This window comes from Sander vitreus, chromosome 19 (assembly GCF_031162955.1).
Source record: "Sander vitreus isolate 19-12246 chromosome 19, sanVit1, whole genome shotgun sequence".
In the NCBI taxonomy this organism is placed as follows: Eukaryota; Metazoa; Chordata; class Actinopteri; order Perciformes; family Percidae; genus Sander; species Sander vitreus.
In genome coordinates, this window is record NC_135873.1 from 12,842,434 (window position 1) to 12,863,003 (window position 20,570).

Sequence of the window (20,570 nt, forward strand, 5' to 3'; positions counted from 1 at the left end):
TAAGTGTGGCTTTCCATTGGTCCAGCCCCACAGGAGGAGTGAGAGGCGACAGATAGGCGATCCACCGACAACATTTTGACACTATTTCACTTTTGTCGGGACCACCCAGCGACTGCTTGGGACTTTTTATTTACACCATGACACCTATAACTGTGCGCGAGCGCTACGACAAATGCGTTTTAACGGCCGGGGAGCGGAAGTGAGAGAAGGGGGAAGTTGTGAGGGGATATAGGGAAAAAAATAAACCCCTAAAAAGTGTTTTTTCTGGGTCAAGTTCAAGTCAAATTTGGCCTTTCTAGAGGAAGGGTGGCCCTGGAGTGTCGGGGCCATGGACACCCACGTTAAGGAGGGACAACTTTATGTGCAGCATCAAAAGTTTGGAAAGGTAAGTCCAAGGAAAAAACTGTTATTATTTTTTGCCCAGTACGGTTGTGGCGTTGACATAAATAACAAAATATAACTGTAGCTAGTGACCTTATAATAAGGATGTTTTGAGGATGCTATGAAACATCAAAATGATAAGCAATAGATATAAATGTAATAGGAATATAATAAATCAGTAATAGGCTATATGAGGACATAAACTATTACACGAAGCTCTTAAGGCCACTAAAACTAGTTCAATGCTTCTCAGACACACAAAAAGTCTCTTTATGTATATTATAGAAATGCCACAGGAAAAGTGTGATACAGCCACTTTAAGGTCACTGCTGCCTGTCAGTACTGATTAATCATAATAATCTCTCCAGGAACATTATAGGAATGAATGATAAAGTAGGACCATAAGTTTATGAGACAAATCAAGCCTTCATCATAGCATAGCTGACATTGTATTCAGGGAGACGGCAGTGTCCCATTCAGTCTTCAATATGTTTTAAATTCACACGTAAGTGACGTTAACTTTGTACTATTCACAGTTGTAAACCACAAAGGAGCATGTTACGTCATGGCAAATAAATAGAGCACATGTTGGTGCAATTACAGACCAGTCATTGTGCCCAGCGTCTTTAAAGACAAACTTAAGGCTGCAGAGAGAGGAAGTTATAGCAGTGTTTCACTGATCTGGCCTTGTTTTGATGTAGTGGTTTGGAGTGAACCGTGCATCTCTGTGTGAGCGAGTGTGCATGTGAATGTGTTAGTGAGCTAGTAAAACCCTGGTGCACAGTTGCATCATTCAGTACATGTAAAAACACATGAAAACAAAGTGAACAAAAGCACTTTCTTAAATTAAATGAAGACAGAGATATAGAAGAGGTAGGTTTGAGAGTTGTTATTTGTTGTGTGTGTGTGTGTGTGTGTGTGTGTGTGTGTGTGTGTGTGTGCGCGTGTGTGTGTGTGTGTGTGTGTGTGTGTGTGTGTATATGTGTGTGTGAAGTGAGCTGGTGACATCTCATTTCACTGCATAATTGACAAAAATATCATGATTGCAATAGGACTTTCCACAGTAAGCACATCACAAAAGACTGCACAGCCAGCTGGAAAATTGAGATAATGGAGAAAAAGATCATAATCAAAAAGGTGGCAGACATATTTCCATTTAATCAAAACTGCATTTACAGTATAGCTGTACACACCATTGCAAACACTGCCAATGCCACTCTTGTGTCGCCTTTTGTCTGTCTGTGTATGTATGGGATCACTCAGTTTAGTTTAGGAGATCAGATCACACTGCAGGACTGGACTTAGTTACATGTCAGTGTTAACACCTGTGGGTGTGTCTGTGTGTTTGTTTCAGTCCTTGGCCTCTATGCAACCTTGCCTCTCAGTTAGGGCTGCACAATTAATTGCAACTATATCAAAATCACAATATGGACTAGTACAATATCCAAATCGCATATATGTGTCAAACCATTCTGAATATCGTATCCTACAGACTAAAGAAAAAATCTCTGTTTAGTACAGATCTTCACATAAATCACACTATAATCATTTTTAATGAAATAGAGAACAGTGATACAAAAATGATGATGCCCTCCAATATCATGAATCATATCGCAATCGCAATATTAGTCAAAATAATCGCAATTAGATATTGTCCTCATATCGTGCAGCCCCACTCTCAGTGCACCGCTGGATAAGAACTCACTTACTCTTTCAGATTTGTAAGAGGGTCTTTGTCTCTCTGTCTCTCTCTCTCTCTCTCTCTGGTCATATGACATGGGTCAACAAAACGTTCTGGCCCTGTTTCCTGCCCTGAAATCGCCCATCCACAATAGATATTCACACTCCCAAAAACACACTTTCAATGCCTTTTCTAAACAGTAGAAAATGCAATAGAAAACTAACAAAGCAAATCTCCACATTTTCATAAATAACATGTTATCTTTGCAGAGTAGGGCAGAAGAAAACTGCAGTAGATAAAAAAAAACACCAGAGTAGAAATAGTAGCACAGGAAGCTGAACCCTGAAAGTGCTGAAACAGTTTTGAGGTTTGCTGGGTGACTTATGCAATCGTTAAGCGAGCAAGAGCTGTCAGTGGACACACACACACACACACACACACACACACACACACACACACACACACACACACACACACTCTCTCCCCTATAGGCTCATTCCCACGTGACTGCTGTTTTATCATGTATGAAATCGGGCCTATAGAGATTATACAGCAGGCTGTTAGGATGTAAACCATCAGGATGCATTTTCATATACTAAGTTTTTACATTGTGTCTAAGATTTGAGTATCCACCGTCCATATCCAATCCGGTAAACAGTATTAGGGAGACCAGTAACAAAAGGAATCAAGTTGAATTTTACTGACATATAACACTAGTTATGAAATCTTCACACAGCACTAAGTCATCATTACACAGTAATTAAACTAAGTATTGGTACACTAATATAGAACTTGTAAAAAGTCACTAATGAATTCAATTTGTCAATCTTTCATTAAAGCCTGTGGTTAAAGTCTCCAGTCATTTAGTATTGCACTTCCATAAAGTTGTGCTGTCTGAACTGAGCTGAGACGTTTACTGATAGCATACTGATGGCATCATCAGGGTTATGTAGTCAAACTTTGAAAAAAAAAACAACCTCCAGAGACACAATATTAAGTACAACTCCTTACGATGAACTCCATGTGCAAAATTTGTGACGTGCCCCTTTAATGAAACACAAGAGAACATTTGAAAAATGAAAAGTGCTTTCACAACAATGTCCCAGACTCCTCTCAAACACCGCTACAGGACACGGAGAAGGCGGTTTTCTCTGAAGGTTGTATTCATAACATCCAAAGCATGACACTTTCTCAGCCAATGAGAATCACATCTGAACAATGGCGATGTGTAAAACATGCCAAATATTTGTGGTGATGTGGATGTGGAGCTGCTGTCTAAACTGCAGTTATAAATGTGGTTACAGTACACAGGCCCAGTGGTTGATGAACGAGTCCTAAACTTTCTGTTGTAATTACAGTTTTCACACTTGTAGAGCTGTAATGTACAGCAAAATGTGCAGCAGAGCCATGTGATTGTGTGCATGATTTAGTGGGAAGGGAGCTGTCTGTAAATTAATCTGCTTTCCTGCCATACACATAATTCTGATCCAAGATGCTATGATCTGCACTTTGTAGTTTTTGCTGCACCCCCTGGAGCTACAAAAAGCTTTTAGTCTGATGTTGATGTTAGCAGCTGTTTGCCAACTACCAGTAAAGGCTGCAGATGTGGGTAGATGGTAGAGGATGCAGACAGCTTCAGCCGGGAGCTAGCAGCCACTTGAAAAGACGGGGTGTGTCAGGATAAAGAGGTATTGCACACCCTGAGGCTAGATTTATACGACAGGGAATCATGTCTAAAGTAATAACTGCCTAATGGATTAATGGGATTCGTCTGATATTCTCTTCTCTCTCTTTGTTCATCAAAGGCAGCATCTCAGACGTAAATGCCATTTCTCAGAAAAGAAGCACCATATCATTTGTAGTATGAAGAACTAACTTGACGAAGTAAAGTGTCTAATTCTCCATTTATACTCTGCAGTGGGTGTATTTTCAGGAAGAACAGCATGATTTAGTGAAGCTAAGTGGAAAGGAATGATTAAGCATGTGCAGAAACAATGATCAGTTCTTACTCAGTTACTGTAATAGTTTGTGAATTGGATAAAAGTTCATTTCAGTCACTTCAACGTTCATTTTTTTAATTGTAGTATTCTTTCCATAATCACATTTCATTGATTTTTTCACCCTCATGCAAGTCAACATGAATGAACGTAACTTTGCATATTACTTTCTTCACAATAATGGCCATCTCCTCCTAATTACAGTGATTTGTTAAGACAACAATTGTAGCTGTGGCCTGAATGTTTGCGTATAATTTCTGTACTGTTGGTAATGTAAGTTTAGTGTCGAGTGGAAACTGTAACTGAGGCTGTTTCACAGCAAGACTACTGGTGAACATGGAGAACAATCCATCCCTATCATTCGTGAGCATGCTACAGTATACGATGAACGGATAATGTACCATTTTATATTGTCACAAACCAATCTTTTTGATTACAGTGCAGACATTGGGACATTTTAGTAGGAGGGTGGGAGGTCATTTAGATTTGACAGATTCTGATTCCCTCTGATTCCCTGTTCTTATCGAAATTGAATATTTCTGGCATGTTAATTGAGCGAGAAAAGAAATAAAGCCTCCCCTTTTTTCAGCAGATTGAAACTGAAATTATAATGAACGACAACGTACCTGTGATTCTGTTTTGTCAAAAAAGGAAAATAAAATGAAAATTGTACCAAATTAATATCTTGTCAGGCACACATTTAATGTTGGACATGCTAGCATTAGCCGATTCTGTGGAGTTATGACTGGGATGACTTCAGAGACGCTGCCTTTTTAGAACACGCTTCAGACTTCCTCCATTAGAGACAATTATTTTCCAATCTTACATTTTGCTTTATCACTGTGTTTGGTGAGAGAAAGATAGCTGTGGTGAAAGCTTTATAATAGGTGTTTTACTATGCATGTGTAACTCCAAATAAATAAATATATATATATATATAAAAAGAATGCTTACAACAACAGAATGATATACAGTCTGAGCAACCAACAGTCCAAAACCCAAGTGTATTCAGTTCATCAGAAGATGAATTATAAAAGGAACACATTTTCTGTTGATCGACTCATTGATTAATCAACTAATCATTTCAAGTCTACCAGCAGGTAAAGGCTAGAGAGAAAGGCGGTCCCTGTCAACAAACATAATCCAAGAACTACCTCAAAGTAATGAAAGTTGTTCTAACTGAACTAAATGCAATTTTAAAAGAGCTTGGTAGGCAATAAAACAGTAAAAAAGAAACACATCAACCGTCCTTTACCTTACATATATTGACTGTATTCTAACTTAATTAGAACAAGTGTCCACTGTCAACTGCAGAGAAAAGAAATGGGCTTTTGGTTTAATGTGTCAGTTGACTCGCATCACAACAAATATAAATAATATATTTGTTGTGATGTTCAGTTAGAACAACTTTCATTACTTTGAGGTAGTTCTTGGATTATGTTTGTTGACAGGGACCGCCTTTCTCTCTAGCCTTTACCTGCTGGTAGACTTGAAATGATTAGTTGATTAATCAATGAGTCGATCAACAGAAAATGTGTTCCTTTTATAATTCATCTTCTGATGAACTGAATACACTTGGGGTTTGGACTGGTGGTTGCTCAGACTGTATATCATTCTGTTGTTGTAAGCATTCTGTCACTGTCTGTGTGTGCATGTGTGTGTGTGTGTGTGTGTGTGTGTGTGTGTGTGTGTGTGTTGCCTCGTTTGACCTACGTATGGACATCGTTATCTCCCTTGAAATATTTGTCTGCTCCAGAAATAGGGACAGATACACGGCCTGTGCACAATAGTGCTTTGATTATATGAAAATGTGGCATATTTTTACTTGACTCGCCATGTTGCAGTAACACAAAGCTTATATTCTTAGATTTTCTGTGGACAGTACATTTAAGACTCTTCACTGTAATTCCGTGTTATTTCATTTTTACAACCTAGTTTCCTTCCTGCTCAGCGTGTCTGTTTTGGTTAATCATTTCCAGCTAGTCCCCCTAACCTGAAACAACCTAAAAAAGTTGTCAGTGTGCTATTGACTTTACGCCACTCACAGGAACTACTGCTACTGCTGTCCTCTGTTAGAGTCCTGACATGTTTGAGAGTTTTATTTGGTAGACACAGAGGACTGAGGTCAGGGCAGCAGATCTGGGGTCAAAGCAGTGGTCTGCCTCTCTCTCTAACACACACTTCTCACTCATTCTCGCCTTCTCTTAAATACAGTAAAAAACAAAGACACATGACCCATGCGCACAGCACACATTCTGCATGCGCACAGCACACATTCCGCATAACACACATTCCGCTCCGATACACAAATTTTACTCTCTCAGATAACCCCCGCGCGCGCGCGCACACACACACACACACACACACACACACACACACACACACACACACACACACACACACACACACACACACACACACCATTAAAAACTATGGGTACTAGACTTAAGTCCCCACACCAGCTTTTGAATGGTGAATTCTCACTGAATCACAGAGAAGATCTCATGTCTCTCAAAATAATACAATGGTCAATGGTCAATGCACGCACCATGAAACTGTAAATTCATAAACAAATGAACTCGATGACAGTTTTGAAGACATGACAGAATTACAAGTCATCTTTAGTTTTTTATGCAAAATGATCTCACAAGAAAACAAAACCACCGCTACGTTACTTTCTGTGTTGAATGTCGGGAAGAACAAAAGCAGCTAAAAAAGTCCTGAAGGCCACTACATTTTCTGAAAAACTTGTTACTGAAACAGAAAAATAACAACAGAAATGTTAGGCATATGTTGGCATCATGAGAGGATAAGTTCATTCTTCCTTTGTTTCAAAAATTCACCTCGACAGCTTATTAATGTGTTAATGTACTCACTATGTACAGACTAGGCACATAAACAGGAATACTGAACAAGGCCTACACAAGACTGCAACTTGTAGGCTACATTTCACGTGCATGTTGCAAGATGGACATAATTCCTCACAAGATTTCCATGTTTATTATTTTCTTTATTTGACCTTTATTTATACAGGTAATCTCACTGAGACACAGGGTCTCATTCTTAAGAGAGACCTGTTATAACAAATAAGCAAGGCAGTAATAGTTTGTCCAATGGAAATTGATGTAATTTCTTATAATAGCTTGTTAGTTAATTCCGTTCTCGTGAACAGACAGGACATCTCTCCCTCACTCTGTCATGATCTGTTTTGCATAATTTCCACTCAGTGTATTAGAAGCTGATAACGGTCTGTTGCCTTATATGGAGCAGCTGTTTCTCACACACACACACACACACACACACACACACACACACACACACACACACACACACACACACACACACACACACACACACACACACACACACACACACACACACACAGTGCAGTAAGGACCATATTGCACAACAGAGATTAATGTTTCACACCCTGTTCATGTATACTGCACAATCGCACGTTTGTCAGTCTGTCGCCGTGTGTGTGTGTGTGTGTGTGTGTGTGTGTGTGTGTGTGTGTGTGTGTGTGTGTGTATCTGTGTGCATGCACTTGTGCACAGCAACAGATGGTCCAGAATGCACCAAAGGAATACTTACAACAATACAAACAGATGTACATATGTACATACACTGAGACACACATGGATGCAGAAGAAGGAAGTGAAGAGAATCCTGGGTAATGACAATCCCACGCATTTCCTGTCCTTTCTGGCAGTTAGTTTATCGGGTCGGAGTGTGTGCATACACATGTGCATGTGTTAACTTCTGAAACCTGGTGTGTGTGTGTGAGTTAAAAAGTTAAAAAATGTATTAAGTTGGCTTTCATGTGTGCGCGCGCCTCTGTTCTTGTCATTTTTGTTCTTGCCATAATTGTGATGTTTACAAAGTATGGCAGCTTTACTGCAGCTGAGTCCAATATGGTTTGTGCTTATTGTTAAACTGCAACGAGGGTTGTGCAGAATATATCATGCAAATAATATAATTCCACATTAAGACTGACTCACGTCTCTTATTTTCATGCTGTGAATGATAGTGAACAAGCCGATATGTTGTTACATGTGACCTGGTAACCCGGTGGTGGGGAGTAAATATGTACATCTACTTATCTACCTGTCTAAGTACTAACTTTGAGGTTCTTTAATTTCACTTGAGTATTTCCATTACGTGCTACTTTCTACTTCAACTTCACTACATTAACGAGGGAAACTCCTTTAGTTATGGTCCCTAGTTACTCTGCAGATTACGATTTTAAATACTAACCATATGATGCATTTATAACATTTGATACACTGTTATGTATTAAACTCACCAACAGGGTCCTGGTATTGTGCATGCAGGTTCACTGTACCTCTGTCATGCTAGACCTAGAAGCACAGGTGTATTCAAAACCATTAATGATGGCTGCATTCCACTTAGGAGAGGCCCTGGTATTGAGCATGCTGACTCACTGAAATAGCTCACTGGGACACTTGATGGAATTGAGCCATTGTTAAGGTTATCAATTTCAGCTGTGCTTTTCTGACAATGACAAGTCAAAATGTCGGCCTACTCTACTGGAAATACCCTGCCAGACACAACCCTTAAATAGACAAATTGGAGCAATAATTTCCAACAAATGTTTATTTTTGTGCAAAAAAAGAAGAAAGTGGTATTAGCCGATATGCAGTCATCCGATTTTTTTAAACCCTTGACTATATATTGATATCAGCCTCCAAAGTGACACATCAGGCTGTAGTTGTTGTTACACTGGACACGCACGCCTTATGAGCTGCAGATGACAATTTTTTAGTTCAATATTATCTGAGCAGCGAAGAAGAAAAATCCCACTGATTGGGGAGCATTTGAAGACCTGCAGTTGTAATGTTAGCGTGTCTCATTCTTCTCCGTTAGCAGGAGTTTCCCCGCTGGTCAAAGGATTTTCAAACTGCTGACCTTCCTGTCACAAGCTCAGCTCTCTGGCTGTCAGGCAGCTTCCTCCCCACTGAGTGAATGCAGGGGAATGTAGCTGAGATGAGGCATAGTTTGATGTGGAGGTACAAGGGACAACAGGGACTTCCCAAACAAGTGTTGACTTGTGGCGTCTCATACAGTTTCACCATAATCACATGTATACCAGTTTGTGTAGTGATTGCACATAATCCCACATGTAGTGTGTCATTGTGTCCATTGTTAGCACTGAACATCTGTGCGTCCTAGTGTTCAGTATTGTGTGTCATGTTGTTTGTCCCTGTGGAGGAAGAGATCATTGTTAGCTGTTGCTTCCTCACTGCTGTCCTCAGGGAGACGTGATGCACCTGTCACCTACTTTGGACCGATTCATATTTTTAACCTGTTGGGGGCCACAGCACACTTCCTTGTAATTTCTCACAGTGGTATTATTTTGGGATTATACCTGTTTTTGGGTGCACGTCTTGTCTTTGTTGGGGTCCCAATTCTAAGTATGATGAGGGGTTGTCACACTAAACTCTTACTCACTGAATCAAAGCAGTGGCTGCTGATTGATTGTAGAGGAAACAATGGTGTGTGCTACCGGTCTGAGTCAAACTGCATTAGATCGATCACCACGTGCCTCCTACATAAAGCCTGTAGTCAGTAGTAAGAGAAAGAGCTGAACATATTATTTTGACTCACAATCGTCTGTGGACAAACTCTGCCTTTTGCTTTTCCCCGTTACTGTCTTTAACAAACCACATGCAAATTGTTCTCCCCTCCCCAAAACAGGAACAGGACACGTGTGTTGCAAAAAAACCCCCAAAAATCTGATTTTCTCTTTTGTAGCCTTCTTTTTCTCATCCCTTCCAAACTTTTAGAAATAGCATTCTAGCATGAAATGCTGGATCTCTAGAGGAAATAAAACGTGTGCATCTTATTGTTGTATTACAAATAAGATATATAAATACATCAAACATACCAAAAGATCTAGAAAAGTTTAACGGCACCAAAATGGGAAAACATTACAGATCACGCACTTTAAATATGAAAAGAAAAAAAAAACCCATCTCAATTAAAAATGTAATGAGAACAAGTAAACTAAATAGAAACTCAATACGGCAACATTTGTAAAAATAATATGTATGTTGTAAGAATGGAACCGAAGGGAAACTACCAGGTCTGATGGTATTAATGTGTGGGTCGTCCCTACGAGCGTCATTTGTTCTATTGATAACATAGAGATATTGTTTAGTGCAGCTTTAAATGTTCTCCTCTGTAACTTTTCCTCCTTTCCCACTCATCAGAAATGGAAGAAGAACTGGTTCGTCCTCTACCCAGCCAGCCAAAACGGCATCGCCCGCCTCGAGTTCTACGACTCACCCTCGGGCGGAGGGGGCGGGACCGGCGGAGGCTCGGGAAGCGTGTCCAATGAGAAAACCAGGAAGCTTGACAAGAAGATCATCCGCTTGTCTGAGTGCATTTCCATCCTGCCGGCTGTGACGGAGAGCTGTCCCAAAGAAAACATGGCAGCTTTCTGTGTGGAGACCAATGACAAGACGCACATGTTTGCAGCAGAGAAGAACGCCGCCAAGGACTGGATGGATACCATGTGTGACATCGCATTCCAGGTATCTTTACACCTTTTCTCTCCTTGTGGGAGTTTTTAAGGTATGAGCTTTCTTAACGTGTATATATTTCGAGCCTGAATGTAACTAAAAAATATCTAAATGAAAAACAAAACAAATCTCCTTAGTTTGGTGGAAAAATCTGAAGAACTGCTTTTTTTCCCCCCAAAATCTTTTCAACTGGGATTGCAGCTAAATTCTTTTTGTTTGTGTGTCTTCCAATATTTCCCACACATGTCCCTGGACAGACACACACACACACACACACACACACACACACACACACACACACACACACACACACACACACACCCCCGACCATTGCACTTGCAGAGAGGAAGCCGGAGGGAGTTTCCAGGAGTTCATCCGCTTCGTTCTCTGTTGCACACTCAGCCTCTCTCTTTTTTCTTTTCCTCCTTCCCTTCTCTCACTCTTTGTCTATTCTTATCCTTCCAGTGGAAAACCAAACTCCTGATCAACATACTATAAAAAAGTCCTAATTTGGCATCTTTCTCAGCTGGTTGACTGTCTATCTGTGTGTCAGCAGGGAGGAGGAGGGGGCAGCAGCAGCAGCACCAGTACTGCTGCAGACCCTAATGGAGGAGCCCAGGACCTGCAGATGTCTGAAAACCTCATCTACTACTCCAGAGAGGAGGGTATGGACACTAAACACAAACAGTCTGGCCTTACATGAGTTTAAGAATCTGAAGAAAATATTGCATTACAGAAGAACATATAAAAAGGAAGGGAATTTAAGTAAACCTAAGCAAAAAACACCTCTCCTATCTTGTCCTTGTAGTGAACGAGTTCTGGGTGAGCATTCAGCGCACCGAGGCGTCAGAGCGCTGTGCGCTGGTGGGCAGCTACTGGCTGAAAGCAGAAAACGACATCTTAATCTTGAAGGAGCCAAAGACCAAGAGGAACGTTCTCGTGTGGCCCTACAAGCTGCTGAGGAGATACGGGCGAGACCGGGTGGGTGCCTGTGCTTGTCTTCAGGGATCGAAAGAGATCTAATAATGAATAATAAAATAATAATAATAATACATTTATTTTATATAGCGCTTTAAAAGGTACTCAAAGGCACTTTACAAGGTCAACGAAGAAAACTAAAACAATAACAGGATCAGTTTAACAACAACAACAACAACTAGAGAGAAATATTAAAAGGCGCAGCAAAACAGCATAGAAACAGGATAGAAAACTAATGGAAAACAGCTCTCTGACTCACCTTACGAGTACAGGCAGAGGAAGTTTGGTATGTTCAATTTAAGCTGCGACTGCAACGATTAATCACTAGCTAAGTTTCCATCCAATTGTCAATCGAATTATCTAAAGTTCGGTAAGAAAAGTCATGCGAATAAAGCTGGTGAAAGTGTGTTTCCATCCAACGGCTTTAAAGCGAATAAAAACCTGCGCGTAATGACGTCACATGCTGTTTTGCGATCAAATTGGTATATCGAATTGATTTGAGACATTTTAAGGTGTTTCCATTCATTTTTGCACTGAATCGCACAACATTCAAGCAAACATATGCAAACAAAGTTTTGCTAGACAAAATGGATCGCGCCATCTACAAATGATCAATATTGCGCAAGTTGTAATAGTGCTTACGTGCCAGCTGATAGCGACATATCAAGCTATAATAAGAAAACGACGACGCTATCAACACATTGCTGTGGCGTGGGAACGACAGCGCTCCAAACTGTTCTGGGAGATCGTGGTTCAGAGACACTTCACGGAAACCCTTTGGTTGAAGCATTTTCGGATGACCAAGACAACATTCGACCTGTTGTGTAATTTTTTTTGGCCCGTCCCTTTCCCCAGATGTCGCAAGCTATCGCCCTCCGGTTCCAACCGAGAAGCGTATCGCCATTGCGCTCCACAAACTGGCTACATGTGCAGAGTACAGAGTGGTAGGCGAAACGTTTGGAGTCAGCAAAACCACCGTGCACCGGTGTGTTTACGCCGTGTGCAATGCCATACGAACGAGGAGGATGCGAAGGTATGTATACCTACCTGGAGTGGATGAGGCGCATGATATCTCGCTGCGTTAACTCCAGAGCGCACCTTGTGCCACAGGTGTATGGCGCAATAGACGGGACTCACGTCCCGATTAGACCCTCTGCTGAATGCTACAGGGATTTTGTCAATAGAAAGGGCTGGCCATCAATCGTACTACAGGCTGTGGTAGACGATCGTCGCATCATAAGGGACATTTGTGTCGGCACTCCCGGTAGTGCGTCTCCTCGTTCGTCCACTTGCATCTGTCTTTGTTGACACCCGCAACAACCCGCATGTGTGCAAACAGAGCGGAAATGAACTAAAACTTCTTCGTTTTGTGGCAGGTTGCAACCATAAAATGACCTAAAATGTAATCGCAATTCATTATTTATTCGGCAAATAACGTTTCCATCAGCGTTTATCGCATAAGCTGTATATCGATCAAGATAAAATCCGATGAGACCGAACGTATTTCCTTTGAGTCGATATTCATGAAATTCAATCAAATTTTACTGTTTCCATAAGGCATTTTTCATTCAATATCACTTAATTCGGATAAAAACGTGTGGATGGAAACATAGCTTGTGTTACTGTAAGAAGTGCAAATGATACTTCTAGCAGCAGTGTGTGTGTGTGTGTGTGTGTGTGTGTGTGTGTGTGTGTGTGTGTGTGTGAATGTGGTCAGACTCACTGTCAGAGGATATCTAACTTTAGAGTTATAATCGTTTCATCTGATCTGAGGCCGTATGTTTTGGACACTCGGGTGAAGAGAGGGGCAGAGCTGTCAACCGATCACCATCTGGTGGTGAGTTGGATCAGAATGTGGCTCGGGAAAGGGAAGGTTGGGGTCCCCTGCTGGAGCTGCTACCCCCGCGACCCGATACCGGATAAGCGGACTAAGCTGGATGGATGGATGGATGGAGTCTGTGGCTGTTGTTGTGTCGCTTTGAGGCTTCAGAGCTCGAGACCAGGGTTTAAAAATAATTTACCTTTAAAGTGTCAGTCTGTTTTCTCTACACGTGTATTTATGCATGTATCGAGACTGATACTTACTTTGATGTCATGCACGCACAAGATAAAAAGATGTGACTGCATTTATCTGAATGTGTAGGGCTAGAAAGCAGTGAAGGAGGTCTGTGCATAAAATAGAATTCAACAGTTAGTGAGAGCAGTGAAGTAATACAGTTGATATGCTGAGAGAAACCAAAGGTAAAATTCAGTGGAAAAAGGAAGCAAGCATTTTTCTAGTGCCAAGAAAATGATAAATGAGCGATGCCTGGAAAAGAGAGCTGGGACGTCTGTGACTAGCTTCCATTACTTCAGTTCCATTTGGCATTTATTCAGACACCTCTGTATATATTTATTTAGTCACACTAACTAACTTTTCTTTCTTTTCTTTTCTTTCTCTAGGTGATGTTTTCGTTCGAGGCAGGCCGACGCTGCGACTCGGGCCCCGGTAACTTCACCTTTGAGACCAAGCAAGGCAACGAGATCTTCACGCTGGTGGACCAGGCCATCCAGTCGCAGAAGGTTCTGGCTGAGGAGCGCCACATCAGCTATCCCCTCAACTTTGACTCAGACTGCCCTGCGTCACTGCAGCACATACGCAACACCCATCCGAGTGGCACGACGGCAGGAAGCTGCGACAGCAGCTGCAGCAGCTCCAGCAGCCGGGAGGCAGACGGAGATTCAGGCGGCAGCAAACCGGGCTCTGCTGATGGCGTGCTCGGGAAGAGAGACGGTGGGGATGGAGGAGGAGGAGGAGGAGGAGGAAGGGGGCAAGGAACAGCAGGAGGACTCAAGGGGAGGAGTTTACCAGAACCACCAGCTATGTTGGTGGTTTTGGGAGGTGGCGGGGCCCCTCCAAAGTCTCCCAGAGGGCCAGCGGCAGCTAAAGGTCTCTCCTTAGCTGATGAACATGCAGGTCTTTATTCTGAGCCAGCAGATTCAGTGCGCCTGCCTCTGCACAGCGCTGACTGCCTCTACTCCGACCCAGTGGACAGCATCAAAGCTCAAAGCCCAACCAGCAACCCTAACGCTCCAGTGCCCACCCCACGCCTCCGACCAGTAGGAGATGAGGCTTCGGGAGGTGGCGTCCAAGGGGATCATCACCTTGGTGGCAGCAACCACAGGAAGCCACCGGACCTGTACTCGCACCTGTACGACCGGATCAGCCTGGAGCTGAGCCAGAAAACCAGTGTGCTGAGTCTGAACGGGGCTGCAGGGGGAGGACGAGGGGTGAACAGTAACAGGCGACCCCCGGGAGGCAAAGCAGAAGGAGCTTCATCCCCTCCCACTCCTCATCTGGAGCACATATACGATGAACCCGAGGGTTGCGCCAAAGGAGGCGCCAGCATGTCCACTAGTTCAGGGATGAGTATTTATAACGAGGCGCGTTTGGAGCCCCACAGCCAGAGGAGACAGGGAGAGGTGGCGGCCCCGTCAGGACCGGAGGGAAATTACAGCACCCTCTCCCATGGAAATCCGTCAGAGTCCCACAGACACTCACCTCAGCTGGGCCCGAGCCGCGGAACGCCACAACCTCCGGCTCGGAGGTGGCCCAAACCTACTACCGCCCCCAAGCCGGGCAGGGCTGCTTTTGCTCGGAAGGAGCCGGTGCCACTGCCCCCTGGGAAACATGGAGGTCCTGGTAGTAATGTGAACAACAACAACAACAACATTTGGGGGGGAGGAGGAGGAGACGGGGGGAGGGTGCTGTACAGCAAAGTGTCTAAGCAGAAACCTCCATCTGCTAATTCGTGCTACAACCAGAACCACCAGGCGCCCCTGAGATCACCTGACATCATCTATGACAATTTGGGAGATGTTTGACATCCTTCTTTTGCTCCACTAAACATCAAATGCTCCACTAAACATCAAATGTTTATCTACTTTTGTGAAGAGAGGAGAAGTTCTAATGCAGAAAAGTTGGTTGATGCCTTTATTCCTGCAGTTTTTGTAGGGACTGAGCACATTGCTCCCATCTGTGGACTGGCATAATTATTTGAGACAGTCGATTCATTTGGAGTGGATTAGCTCAGAACTATGAGAAAACCACATTATGGCTGCATTTTGAAACATGGAGTGCAACTATTGTAGGGCCACCCTCTGTGTGTATGTGTGTGTGTGTGTGTGTGTGTGTGTTTGAGAAAGAGAGTGAGTGTTTGCATGGTCAAACCCATAACTGAAGTACTAGGCCACAGTGTGGTTGGAAGCAGCCACTTCACTTGAACACACACAGAAAACGTTTGCCAAAAGGAACCTGGCCCACAGGCTTCACTTTAACAAGCATAGAGAGTGGCTTGGCTCTTCTTTTATAAAATGTCTGCAGTGCTTATGAAGTCACTGGGAAACATGATTTTGCACTGCTTAGGTTTGGAGTATCTTTGAGGCTAGCACTTTCTCAAAAGGAGCTGATCTTTTTCTGTTTGTGTGTCCTGGACTGATTATCATCCTAAATCCCTATACATCGGGGAGTTTACAATATTTTCAGCCCAGGACACTAATGTGTGACGTAGTTGCATCTTAGGATCTACTAAATGGAAAAACATTGTTACTACCGTTTTGGAGGATGCATTACAAGTTGGACTTTAATACTGGATCTTGGGAACAGCCATAATTGGGTCATAAAGAGGTCATGGTCCTCATGTAGCCATTGAATACAGAGGCGACTTCCTGCACAGGGTAATATTGTTGAATCCCTTCTTTGTACAGACAAACTCAATATGAAACTAATCAATCCCCTGCAATGTGTCAGTATGTGAATGGATGTGTCATAAACAGCTGTGCTGTCTGTAAATATAACTATTAATAAAAATGGCTCCAAAAACATCAAATATTTCTCTATAGTGGATCTGTAAACGAGAGAGCTCTTCTGATTGCTACATCACGCCTTACCCCTTAATGTGTCTGTCCCATCAGGAGCCAATCAGACACAGTTTTTAGGTTTTCAAAGACTTTCTGTTCTTCTGGACCAAACAGGACTGTAAAACAGTCTGACCTCATCCCTTCCTCTGCCACGCTCTGTTTTTGTTGTTTCAGTCGTTTTCCAACCACTTAATCACACCGTTAAAGTTGAGCCTAGAAAAAAAGCAGCAAAAGACTTTCTTTCTTTCTTCCTTCCTTTCTCCCTCTCTGCATTAATTCTGTTGTTCGGTTGCTCCGGTGACAGTTAATGGCGGCTGGTTCGTGTCGGACACGCTGTGCATTTTAACTGCAGAAATACCACGAGAGGAGGACAGGAATACAATATGTTAAGAGGGGTCAAATGGGAAGATAGAAGAAAAAAAAAAAAGAAATCCTATCCTATTTATCCTGAGCTGAGGATGACGAAAGAGTGTGAAGAAAAAGATGGGAGAGAAGAGATGAAAAAGATGCTGACATGATGAATGCTGGCCGGATGAACCTGTCTGAGTCTGGTTGGCTTGCACAACAGGTACAGACTGTTCCCGTCACTGCTGCTGCTGCTCTTTATCCCCATCATCCCTCTTTATCCCTTTTCTTTTCTTTCCTTATTTACCCACCTGCTGCTGGACTACTTTCTGGACAGGGAAGTCCTCCAAAAGTAACTTGATTACACATTGGGGCTACATTTCCTAACTTGTCCCCCCCCCCCCCTCCCTCCCTCCGCTGTTTTTTCAGACAGAGTGGGGGAAGAAAAACAGAAAGAGAAAGAGCGACGACAAGCTTCTGTCTTTCTCATTAAACTCTGGATGAACTCATTGGGAAAAAAAAGCAGCATGGTACACACACAGCACACAGTACATGGTAGTGTTCTTTATTATGGCTCAACACTTCCTTGTTGAAATATCCAAAGCAGGCTGTTTACACATTTACAGTGTGTGTAAAGACTTTGGCCAATTGCTGGTCATAAAGTGAAGTGCGTTCAGTGTTTGGTTGTGGTTCATTTCTGAGAAAGGATCATTCAACCATTTAGTTTGTAACGGCATTCATGGAAACATACCATACTGACGAAAGGGAGTTTTTGTTTTCATGGAGAGAATGGAGAATTATTATATAATTCATTGTGTTAATAAGTAATGAAATGTGAAATAAAATTACCGCATTAACTGTGGATTAGAGTTAGATAATATTATTACAACTTGTATACGTTAAATATTAAGACACAGCCAGCAGCTGATTAGCTTCTCTTTTTAGCATACAGTGTGGAAACAGCTAGCTTGGCTGTTGCCTGGAGTCTTGTTGTCACTGTGAGGTTGCCAAGCAACCAGCAGAGACTCCAGGAAGTCACTGCACCCGGCCAAGAAACAGTCCCGCACATTATCAACCCGTAAATCCACAACAGGTCGTCCTTAATGTATTTACCTTTGCACGGAGCCAGGCTATACTTTCCTAGGTTTCCAGTCTTCATGCTAAGCTAAGCGAACCTTGTGTTGGATGTAGCTTCATCTTTAACAGTCAGACACGAGAGTGGTAACAATCCTCTCATCTAACTCTTAACTAGAAAGCACATAAACATAATTTCAAACTGTGTTCAAACTATTCCTTTAAAGCTGTACTCAAGTTATTTAGTATTGGACAGGGTTCATACGCATTTTAACTAATACTTTTCCATGACTTTTTGGCAAATTTCCATGACTATGTATTCCTGAAAATGTCAGTCGACATTATACAATAAGAATACAAATCTGTGTTAAAGTTTACCCTCAGAGGTTTAACAATAAAATGAATGACAATTTATGTGGTTCATGGTGGGAGTCGTAACATCGCGCCCCGAATAGAACGTTGAGGTTAAGACGAAGTGAAAATACATTTATTAATCACATATTATCATGCTGTGTAAAAAAACAAAAACAAAAAAAAGACATGACTTTTCCAAAACTTTCTGGGTCTTTTTATGTTTCCAAAACCTTTCCAGGCCTGGAATTTGCATTTTTCAAATTCCATAACTTTTCCAGGTTTTTTCAAAACGTATGAACCCTGATTGTAATAAAGTTTGGGGATTCCAGAGGCATAATGCTTAGAAGCAGCAGAGGCTGAGATATCCTGACTTTTAGTGCTCCTACGTTTCCTACAATGCAACCGACAGCATCATTTTGTTAGACCAGGCTGAGATAACCTTGATGACATCATTATCCAGAAGACAATAGACATTTTGGCTGGAGGGACCCTTTACATATCCTAACATATCTCAGAGTTTCCTCTGTCACTGAACACAGAGCACAGGGTAGGTATGGTAGGTTGACACGACACTGACAGCAATCATCTTGGTTTCAGTGACGAGTTGAAGTGTCTCATAATGGTTTAAATGCAGTTTCTTAAGATCTTAAATACCACCAGAGTAGTAGTATCAAAAACACAACTTACTGACTGATTAGAACTTTGTAACAACACATTTGTTATAGCTTTTCAAACTGGAAGTGGCTTGGATCTTGTTCCTGTGTTACAACAAGCTCTTTCTGTCACCTCCTCTCTCTTCCTTTCCTCACATTTCTCTCGTCATCTGCTTTGACCTTTCACGCATCTGCAAAACAGCTCAACTGACTGCCTGGTCGCTGATGAATGTGCGTGCGTACGTGTGACATCTATAGGCGAGTGAGAAATCTACAAACGAGCCTGCTGCTGTCAAGTTTGTTCAGTGAACGGTATGTCAGGGTGGGACTATGTGTCTGCAAACGTCCCACCACTGCTGCCATATTACCCTGTGCGCATTCCTGCGTGATTATGTGTGTGCTAAAGGTTGGCAGCCTCATAATGAAAGCATATCAGAGACCTCACTTCACAGTTTTCAGATGTACTTCTGCGCTTTTTCTCAGTTTTTGGAGGCTTTGCTGCAGCACACACGACACAAAAAGAACAAAAACACTGAATTACAAAAGTGGGGCTCAATCGATAAATGTAGAAACAAGAGTCACTTCAATACAGCTAGACACACTGACTTTAATATGGCAGACACAACTAGACTCGTGCACGTGTAGGCGTGTTTGTGTTGTTTCTAACCACACCAACGCTATCTTTGACCAGTTTTATCTGCAGGTTTGAGCTGTCTCTCACACACACACACACACACACACACACACACACACACACACACACACACACACACACATACGCACATACAAAATCTTTGACTACTATTATCATGTCAGTCAGTCTTCCTGTCTTCTGTCTATCCTCAGCATTATGTGACTGTCTTTGTCCCGTCAAGGTCTCTCGCTCTGTCTCTCTCTCTTTTTCAAAGGTCATGTCAGACTAAGAGAAGACGATCAGTCCAACAACAAGAGGCACTGAAACTAGGCTTTACACTACAGTAACAGGTGGAGGCTTGACATGCTGGGAAACAAATCTCCAGAACTTGTGAAAGTTTAAATACCAAACTTTGCACTCGTGAAGACGAAGCGGGTTGAAAATGTCTCAACTTGTCTCCTAAAAAATAGGAAAAAAAAGGTAGAGAGACTGGAGTAAAACAGAAAGAACACAGGCACACTCCACACAACGGCCGTTGATGGGCTGTTAGGGGCAAATGAACACAAACGGTCCAGTCAGATTTGCATGATTGACGTAAGGCACATTTTTGCTTTACTTTCTGTCTGAGTATTACTTGAGTTTTTAGCTGCTTAGGTGCAATGAACCAAGCTGTAATCACAACACAGACATACTTTCACTGGATAAAAATATTCATTTAATGTAAACCTCATCGTTAGATGGAAACCTCATCTAACAAACTGATCATTCTAAGATTCCTAATAACTTCTTGATGATGTAGTTACCATATTGACATCTGCCGCTATAACGTATGAATGCAATAATGATAAAAAAATGATGATGCAAAATATTAAAAAATATCTTATTTTTCAGTGCATTTCCTCAAAGTTTCAAAACTCATCCTTTTGAATGCAGACCACGTGTTGAGACACCACTTGTTTCTAATCTTGAAAAAAGTGTCACACCTGACAGCTGCACTTCTGAATATAAAACACCCTCGAGACGAAACTT

The 20,570-nt window shown here is 42.1% G+C and overlaps 1 protein-coding gene across 2 annotated transcripts; it reads left to right on the forward strand.

Moving 5' to 3' along the window:
* Window positions 1-24: 24 nt before the first annotated feature.
* Window positions 25-16,450, forward strand: dok1b (docking protein 1b). Of its 2 annotated transcripts, none has more exons than XM_078276100.1 (5): window positions 25-385; window positions 10,293-10,616; window positions 11,161-11,269; window positions 11,413-11,585; window positions 14,025-16,450. In XM_078276100.1, exons 1-5 carry the CDS (start codon window positions 329-331, stop codon window positions 15,444-15,446), a joined length of 2,085 nt encoding a protein of 694 aa, XP_078132226.1. In that variant the 5' UTR covers window positions 25-328; the 3' UTR covers window positions 15,447-16,450. The 2 variants fall into 2 exon arrangements, with proteins under 2 accessions (XP_078132226.1, XP_078132225.1); XM_078276099.1 differs by having other exon boundaries at window positions 26-385; window positions 11,158-11,269.
* Window positions 16,451-20,570: the final 4,120 nt, after the last annotated feature.